Source organism: Gadus macrocephalus, chromosome 18, assembly GCF_031168955.1.
Source record: "Gadus macrocephalus chromosome 18, ASM3116895v1".
Taxonomy (NCBI): domain Eukaryota; kingdom Metazoa; phylum Chordata; class Actinopteri; order Gadiformes; family Gadidae; genus Gadus; species Gadus macrocephalus.
In genome coordinates, this window is record NC_082399.1 from 6,114,878 (window position 1) to 6,124,877 (window position 10,000).

The following is a 10,000-nucleotide window of genomic DNA, read 5'->3' on the forward strand; positions in this document are numbered from 1 at the left end:
GGAAACAGAGCTATCTATGTGTACAGATTAGAGGTCGGCGTGGGAACCAAGGCAGCTACTGAAGAACATTGAGTGATCATGTGATAACTCTCCTTGTTCAGTTCGGATGGTTCCTGTGGATTAGGGCAACGCTGGCGGTTGGCAGCTCAAAGGAAACCAATTAGGGCTTCCCATTAAGAATTTCATAGTTTCATTGAAACCCCATCATGGCGGATGGAATTAGGGAAAAAACTAACAATTCATTTAACCAAGGGACTACCTGTCCCTGGTTAACCCCTTGAGGTTCTACGGCTCATTTTCAAGAGCATGGCAGCAGTAACGTAAGTTAGGACCTCGATAAAACACAACATAAAATAGTAAACCATAGTGCAGCACATGGTGGTATCAGTTAAATCATTAGTATCTACAATCTCCAATAGTTGTTAAAAAAAAAAGTTCTGCAAATGATGAGGAGAAACACAGTGCGCTGTTTGACCCCATACTCGCATAGCTGCATTCTGGGAGATTTGAAAAGGACTGACATGCTGACATTTGTGAACACCGTCAGAAACAAGATGTCCCCTGATACATGATGTCCCCTGATTGTGTTACATAGTGACTCACTCCTCCCTCAACCTTTACCCTTCAGCTAGTTCTGTCTGAGCGAGACATTATGTCGGGAGAGAGATGAAGAGAGAGGTAGAGCGTGAAAGATCGGGAGAACAAGGTATGCAGAGAGAAAGGAGAAGACAGAGTGTGCATGGGTGTGCTACAGAAACAATAGTTTTGTTCACTGTGTAAAATACAGATTGTTTAGTTCACTGCGTAACGTACAGATTGTTTAGTTCACTTTGTGACAGAAAGATTATTGTATACACTGTGTGACAGATTGTTTAGTTCACTGTGTGACGGACAGATTATTTTTTACAGTGTGTGACGGACAGATTGTTTAGTTCACTGTGTGACAGACAGATTGTTTAGGTCAATGTGTGACAGTAATATTGGTTAGTTCACTATGTAACAGACAGATTGTTTAGTTCACTGTGTCACACATGTCTAGTTCACTGTGTAGCAGACATATATAGTTCACTGTGTAGCAGACATGTATAGTTCACTGTGTAGCAGACATGTATAGTTCCCTGTGTAGAAGACATGTATAGTTCCCTGTGTAGCAGACATGTCTAGTTCACTGTGTAACATCGAAGAAAGATTGCAGTGCATGCCTCTCCTACCAGCTGGGACCAGAGGAGCTGCTCTGTGTTCCCGATCCCCCTGCCCTCCTCATCTTCAAGATGCCTCAGCTCTTTAATCTTTCCTGCTTCATACTGACTGTGTCTGTGCTTTTTAAAAGTGTCTCTGCTTTCTATTGAGGAATAGCTCTTCCATAACTCTCGCCTAGTTCTTTCCATTCCAGTTTATTTCTAATCATCCCTGTCTCCCCCCCCCCCCCCCCCCCCCCCCCATCACCCATCAGCCTCCCTTCCCACTACTTGCTACTGTTGTGTTAAATGGCCTAAATTGGAATACTCAACCACTCAGAAGAATCAAACACCAGGTACCCACCACACCTTGCAGGAATGAAAGCAGGGTTTTCCTAACAATGGGATTACCACTCAAGATCCCACTTCTTATTCCTCAGCCCGGCCCTGGTCGGTTCTGTAAGGCATCCCCACCTCAGAATTATCATAGCATTATGCAAATGGGGGCAGCCCTCGGTCACGGAGAGCGTGTCGAAATCCCGGATCCGACAGCCTTACGTGTTCCCCCATGCGAACATTCATAATGTTCCCTTCAGCCCGGTCTGCTCCGGGAACATCCAGGAACATCACTGCTCTGCGCTCGTTCTATTTCGTCGAAACAGCCTCTACGGAGAGAGGTTTACACCAGGGAAATCTTTCTAGTTTGAATGTAGAAAAAAAAAGCGAATGTGCTTTCCCGATTTGATATTGAATCATTGAAGTGCAAGGTGTATGAATCATAAAAATGAAAGAAGGCACAGTGGGGCAAAATATTGTATTGGGTTGGTTTGACGACCGGTGACTTCTCAGCTCGAAGTGACTTGAGGATGGCGCAAACCTTTTGCTAGTCCAACGAGACTGAATGGGACATAAGGCTCCTCTGGAGGTGGGTTTGACAATGGTTGCGTCAACTCTTTTACAACAGTGCCGGTGCTGGCTTGGACAGAGAAAACATCTCTTTTCATTGCGATCTTACAACGCTTTCATAAACAGTGCCTGCCTGTTTCTTTGCCCCCTTATTGTTTCTTGATTATGGGAAGTTATATTACTTCTTGTTAAAGTCTGCTTTGTCCGCAGCAATACAACCAAATTATTATATTTGATTGTCACATGCAATAATTCACACATACAATTTATTCTGAATTTTACTACTCAATTCTACTCTATCCCACATTAAAAGCTATTTTACCTTCATTCCATATCTCGTTCAGGTATTTTGGTTTTAAAAACTAGAATTAATGTGAGAACATAACATTGTATAATATATACATACACACATACCGGCGAATGCAAATAATATTATCTAGGCCGGTTCCCTCAAGCCTCACTCAAACCCCAAAGTGTGGAAACTTCTGGTATACATTTGGGGCTCAGTGAAAGGGAAATTGCTTCTTTTTAATTAAACAGTTAATTGTATCAGCACAGTGAGAATGTATGCTGAACAACAAAGCATGTTTAGTACCAGAGAGCCAAACCCCTCCAGCGTCTGTTCCTCTTCCCCTACTCTGTTGGCCCGTCCTGAACTGTCTTCACTCTCACCCTGTGTTTAAGGGCTTTAATAAAGCTTGCTCGGGTGTCTTCTAACAGGTCCTCTGGGGCTTGTCACAGTCAGGGGAGGACGGACAACTATTAGTAATCAATTCAGCCTCGTAAAAATATATCCAACAATAATGCCTGACTTAATTTCCACTATTTTATGGGCAAAGCTGAGCTAGCTAGAAACTCGTGGTGGTGCTGTTAATTTTTTCAACTGTATACCTTAAAAAATTAATTATTAAAGCGTTGGTAAACCCCTGTTCAAGCAGAACTTCCAGAAGATTCTAAAATCTGTTGAGGCAACACAAAAGTTGTGAGGGTAGCAGAGAACGCCAACACATTGGGTTCCATGGAAACAGGTACGTGACGCGTTGGAGAAAGTTATCAGGACGCGTCACACTTGGTCGAGCGAGGGAGCAGAGCTAATAGAAAATCACCCCTCTGAGAGAAGTCGTTCTTGGCCCGAAGTAGCAGTGTTCTTGAATTTTGCTGAAATACACCCCCGTTTAACTGTGTGAAAAATAAGCCTGAAATTAAATAAATGTAATAACACTGAACGGGGCTATAAGTGGAACGTGATTTGGGGTTTTACTTAAGCTTTAATGTAATTTTCTGAGACAACAAAAAAGTGTAAAAACTAAAACGCCCTATTCATTGCTATGGAGACTAGCTCTCACTATTGAATCACCGGCGCCACGGATCGTTTTCACAGAGTGGATTAAAAAGAAGGTCACTACTAAGTCCTCTGTTAACAAAAGAAGGACGGAGTACTGTTGGACCGGCATGTGAAGTGTGCTGATACCACGGAGTACATGAATAAAAGGTGATGCATTAACAGTGTAAGAATGACACACTCTAATTATAGTTTCATTTGAAGCATTGCAGAATGTGTTATTGATTGTGTGTTATTCTGTGAATGTTGTTTTTCCCTGTACCTAACTTCTCATCTCATCTCATTTTCGACCGCTTATCCGGGGTCGGGTCGCGGGGGGAGCAGCTCAAGCAGGGGGCCCCAGACTTCCCTTTCCCGGGCCACATTGACCAGCTCTGACGGGGGGATCCCAAGGCGTTCCCAGGCCAGTGTTGAGATATAATCTCTCCACCTAGTCCTGGGTCTTCCCCGAGGTCTCCTCCCCACTGGACGTGCCTGAAACACCTCCCAAGGAAGGCGCCCAGTGGGCATCCTTACCAGATGCCCGAACCACCTCAGCTGACTCCTTTCTAAGTAAAGGAGCAGCGGCTCTAATCCGAGTTCCTCACGGATGGCTGAGCTTCTCACCCTATCCCTAAGGGAGACGCCAGCCACCCTTCTGAGAAAACTCATCTCGGCCGCTTGTACCCGCGATCTCGTCCTTTCGGTCATCACCCAGCCCTCATGACCATAGGTGAGGATAGGAACGAAGATCGACCGGTAGATCGAGAGCTTTGCCTTGCGGCTCAGCTCTCTTTTCGTTACAACGGTGCGGTAAAGCGAACGCAATACCGCCCCCGCTGCTCCGATTCTCCGGCCAATCTCACGCTCCATAGTACCCTCACTCGCGAACAAGACCCCGAGGTACTTGAACTCCTTCACTTGGGCTAAGGACTCATTTCCTACCCGGAGTAAGCAATCCACCGGTTTCCTGCTAAGAGTCATGGCCTCAGATTTAGAGGTGCTGATCCTCATCCCAGCCGATTCACACTCGGCCGCCAGCCGATCCAGTGAGTGCTGAAGGTCACAGGCCGATGATCCAATGAGGACCACATCATCTGCAAAAAGCAGTGACGAGATCCTCAGACCACCGAACTGCAACCCCTCCCCACCACGACTACGCCTCGACATCCTGTCCATGTATATCACAAACAGGATTGGTGACAAGGCGCAGCCCTGGCGGAGACCAGCACCCACTGAGAACGAAACTGACTGGCTGCCGAGAACACGAACACAGCTCTCGCTTTGGGAGTACAAAGATTGGATGGCCCTGAGGATAGACCCCCTTACCCCATACTCCCGCAGCACCTCCCACAGTTTCTCCCGGGGGACCCGGTCATACACCTTCTCCAGATCCACAAAACACATGTAGACCGGATGGGCATACTCCCAGGCCCCCTCCAGGATCCTTGCGAGAGTGAAGAGCTGGTCCGTAGTTCCACGTCCGGGGCGAAAACCGCATTGTTCCTCTTCAATCTGAGGTTCGACGATCGGCCGAACCCTCCTTTCCAGCACCTTGGAGTAGACTTTACCAGGGAGGCTGAGAAGTGTGATACCCCGGTAATTGGCACACACTCTCTGGTCCCCCTTTTTGAACAGGGGAACCACCACCCCGGTTTGCCACTCCTTTGGCACTGTACCCGACTCCCACGCGATGTTGAATAGGCGTGTCAACCATGACAGCCCCTCAACACCCAGAGCCTTTAGCATTTCTGGCTGGATCTCATCAATCCCTGGGGCTTTGCCACTGCGGAGATGTTTGACTACCTCAGTGACCTCCACCAGGGAAATTGACGACGAAACACCATCAACCTCGAGCTCTGCCTCCAACATAGAGGGCGTGTTATTCGGATTCAGGAGTTCCTCAAAGTGTTCCTTCCAACGTCCGACGACCTCCTCAGTTGAGGTCAACAGAGTCTCATCCTTACTGTACACAGCTTGGATGGTTCCCCGTTTCCCCCTCCTGAGGTGCCGGATAGTCTTCCAGAAACACTTTGGTGCCGACCGAAAGTCCTTCTCCATGGCCTCTCCGAACTTCTCCCACACCCGCTGCTTAGCCTCCGACACGGCAGCCGCTGCAGCCCTTCGAGCCTGTCGGTACCCTGCAACCGAGTCAGGAGTCCTCCAGGATATCATATCCCGGAAGGCCTCCTTCTTCAGTCGGACGGCTTCCCTGACCACCGTAGTCCACCACGGTGTCCGAGGGTTACCGCCCCTTGAGGAGCCTAAGACCCTGAGGCCACAGCTAGCCACCGCAGCTTCAGCAATGGAGGCTTTGAACACCGCCCACTCCGGCTCAATGCCCCCAACCTCCACAGGAATGCCAGAAAAGCTCCGCCGGAGGTGTGAGTTGAAGATACCTAGGACGGGGGCCTCCTCCAGACGTTCCCAGTTCACCCGCACTACTCGTTTGGGCTTACCAGGTCTATCCGGAAATTTCCCCCATTCCCTGATCCAACTCACAACCAGATGGTGGTCGGTTGACAGTTCCGCCCCTCTCTTTACCCGAGTGTCCAAAACATGCGGCCTCAGATCAGATGACACGATCACGAAATCGATCATCGATCTTCGGCCTAGGGTACTCTGGTACCAGGTACACTTATGAGCACCCTTATGTTCGAACATGGTGTTTGTTATGGATAATCCATGACTAGCACAGAAGTCCAATAACAAACGACCGCTCGGGTTTAGATCAGGGAGGCCGTTCCTCCCCACCACGCCTCTCCAGGTGTCTCCATCGTTGCCCACGTGGGCGTTGAAGTCTCCCAGCAGAACTACGGAGTCCCCTACTGGAGCCCCATACAGGACTCCATTCAGGGTCTCCAAGAAGGCCGAGTACTCAGAGCTGCTGTACCTAACTTGAAACCTGAAATTATTTTTTGGTACAATTTCCATTGTATCTGTGATAATGTGTTGACCAATTTAGTTTGCCTTTCTTGGCAGTAAAAATACGGTTAACTTATTCAAAGTAATGAGAAAAAATAAACGTGAATCAACACAACACCGTTTTCTTTATAGCTTAAAGCAGTTAATTACTGTTTGGAGGTTTTTTAAACAATAATAGTAGCAGGAAATAAGCAATGCTGGTCATCATCATAACGACCCTCATCATCATCCTCAAGGTCAACATCATCATCATCATCATCATCATCCCCATCACCACCATCACCAATAACACCAACATCATCATCACCATCATCGAAATCAGGGGAGTGCCTCAGGAGGACGATCTTTACCTGACAGAACGGTGAAGATGGCGGCGAAGGCGTTCAGCTTGAGACCATCGATGACATTTCCAATCTGACACACTTCGATGGACATTAGGATTCCCCCGGTGGCCAGCAGGAGAATATACAGGCACTCGGCCACAATACACAGCCAGAGCACGCCTAGAGAGGGAGGATAACATTGGAAGAACAATTAGCAGAACCGATTAGGGAGGAGAGGTAATTAGGGGGAAAGAGGAGGAGGAGGAGGAGAGGGAAAAAGGAGGAGGAGGAGGGGTTGGAGAAGGGAGAGGGGGAGGGAGGAGGAGGAGGAGGATGAAGGTGGACCGGTGGGAATGGAGGAGGGGGTGGAGAAGGGGGAAGGAGGAGGAGCAGAGTTTGGAGAGGGGAGAGGGGGAGGTGGAGGATGAGAAGCTGGAGCGAGGAGGAGGGGGTGGAGAGGGTGGAGGAAGGCAGATGGAGGAGTGTGGAGTGGATGAGGAGGGGGACAGATGTGAGAGGGAGAGAGGTGAAATTGATTTAAAAAAAAATATGACCAGGGGAGGGGAGGGGAGGAATGGGAAGTAAGGACAGAGATACCAAAGGGAATGTAGGTGTGTGTGGGGGTGTAGGATGTGTGTTTGCGTGTGTTAGGTGTGTGTAAGACGTGTGTGTGTTGAGAAAGCTGGCCTGGTGACCCGCTCACCCATATCATTAACCTTCTCTGTCAGCGAGACAGAGATGATACATCACCGGCTGAGACACAGAGCACCTTGAGTAGACACACACACACACACACACACACACACACACACACACACACACACACACACACACACACACACACACACACACACACACACACACACACACACACACACACACACACACACACACAGATAAACACACACACACACACACACACACACACACACACACACACACACACACACACACACACACACACACACACACACACACACACACACACACACACACACAGATAAACACACACACACACACACACACACACACACACACACACACACACACACACACACACACACACACACACACACACACACACACACACACACACACACACACACACACACACACACACACACACACACACACACATTGAAACACCAGCTACAGAGCTTCAGATGACACCGACACCTATATAATTCAACCTATCCAAAGGTGCTTTAGGTAGTAATTACATCGTCAGAAGGATATCTGCCTGACATAATATGACTTGACGACTGATACTTCTCTTAATAGAAATATCATCTAGCGGATGAAATCATGTATTTATATGTTGAAATATAAACACGTTGGAGCAAATCCTTTAACATTTATAACACATGTGAAAAGTGAAAATGGTAGGGAAATAAAAATAAAAACCTTGTCTTTAAGGGACTTGGCAGTATGAACGATAGAGAAAGAGAACATATAAATTTCAATTTATGACGACAAGATGTGAAAACGTCAAATAACCATAACACATTGATGAATGATGTATCCACGACGCGTATACTTAATATGTTGTCAGGAAATGTCCAATAGTATATCGAAATAGATAACGACTTTATTGATCCCTGAAGTCACCTCTCAGGATGGCACGGGTGTGCTCTCCCCTCCCCCACTGGTTGTTTTGAGCAGTCCGTACTTCCTCAAAGTCTTAGGCACAGTCAACAGGCACCATTGCTGTAATGTGAGTGGCCTGGCTTGTCTACATGAGTAACTGGTTATTGGTCACTTGCTTGGGTATGTAGCCAGCAGTGAAAGAGACCCCACCCATTCAATCAGATTGAAGGTAAATAAGGAAATCCATAAACTGAAATGACGTGAGATTGCGATGGATTTCCTTGGACATCATGTTTTGATGCTTTATGCACACCTTGGTAACCCTAAATAACATCATTACGAACTCAAAGTAGGAACTCAAAGTAGTTTAGTAAATTTCCTTCAACATGTTTGGTTATTCTCCCTTTTTTGACACACAGGATTAGAGCCGTACTATGGGATGTAATAATCACCGACCAATGAGGGAGATTAAAGATGCAGATAACTGGAGCGTAGAATAGAGGGACAGACCTCCTTTCACACCTGTCACTCTCTAATACCTCCCAAGCCTGGTCACAAACATGCACACACACAAAGACACACAAACACACACACACTCACACATACATTCACACACAAACATGTACCCCTACACCTACACACGCAAACACACACACCGACACGCACGCACACGCAGACACACACACACACACACTGGCTGGTCAATGAAGCCTCGGACAATTGGATATGATGGATAATCACGTCACATGTGTACATGCGTGTTTATGTGTGTGTCGGAGGGAGAGAGTGTGTGTGTTTGTGTCAGAGGGAGAGCGTGTGTGTGTGTGTGTGTGTGTGTGTGTGTGTGTGTGTGTGTGTGTGTGTGTGTGTGTGTGTGTGTGTGTGTGTGTGTGTGTGTCTGTGTGCATGGAAAGAGAGAGATAGCATGTTTGTGTGCAATAACCCGCAAGGCATATCCTTTCATACTCCTACAGCTTGCCTTTAGGCAAGGCTAAAGCAGTAGTCTGACCTACAGCAGTAGTCTGACCTACAGCTGTAGTCTGACCTACAGCAGTAGTCTGACCTACAGCAGTAGTCTGACCTACAGCAGTAGTCTGACCTACAGCTGTAGGCTTGCCTACAGCCAGTCTGCTGTAGCGGTATCAGTGACGCAGCAGCGTCCAGACACAACGCGATGAGCGTCGCTAAACGAGAACTCAATCGCCACCGGGGGGGGGAATCTGTCTCCTCTGTGTACGCGTTGACATCAACTAGGACACACCTCGGTCACTGCGCTGCGATGAGGTGTCACACCATGTCAGGTATCTCCAACTGAACGTCCTAGTGTTGACCTTCACAGGATAACATGTCATCCACGGTGTGCACTGAATGACATGTGATCGACAAAGCATCTCTTGATTCACTTATTATTAAAAATGCACAGTTTGAAAAAAAAAGCCTGCACTGCAGCTTCCCACTTTAACATTGTAGCTAATCATTGGGTGAAATGGACGTGGACTGGAGGCTGTTTGTTTAACAGGGTTTGTGCTCAATAAGTGTTTGGAGGAATAGTACAGGGACTGGAGGAGACAGCGGTTTGGAGGCAGTGAGCAAACGCCCGAAAACAATTGGGTTTGTAATCAAAAAGGGCTGGATTGGCTTTCCCCTGAATTGATCCACGTGCCTCCATCTAGATTAATTCACGACTATGTTGTTGATGTCCGACCCTCTGGTCACACGGGAATAACACAGGCAGGGGTGGGGTTCTTGTGCCACAACTA

At 47.5% G+C, this 10,000-nt stretch overlaps 1 protein-coding gene across 1 annotated transcript in view; it reads right to left on the bottom strand.

Moving 5' to 3' along the window:
* Positions 1-10,000, bottom strand: part of gsg1l2b (gsg1-like 2b) — a 17,718-nt gene that overhangs the window by 5,412 nt on the left and 2,306 nt on the right. Inside the window, exon 3 of the mRNA XM_060036554.1 lies at positions 6,681-6,833. Coding sequence (XP_059892537.1) covers positions 6,681-6,833 — 153 coding nt within the window. The remainder of the gene's footprint in view (positions 1-6,680; positions 6,834-10,000) is intronic.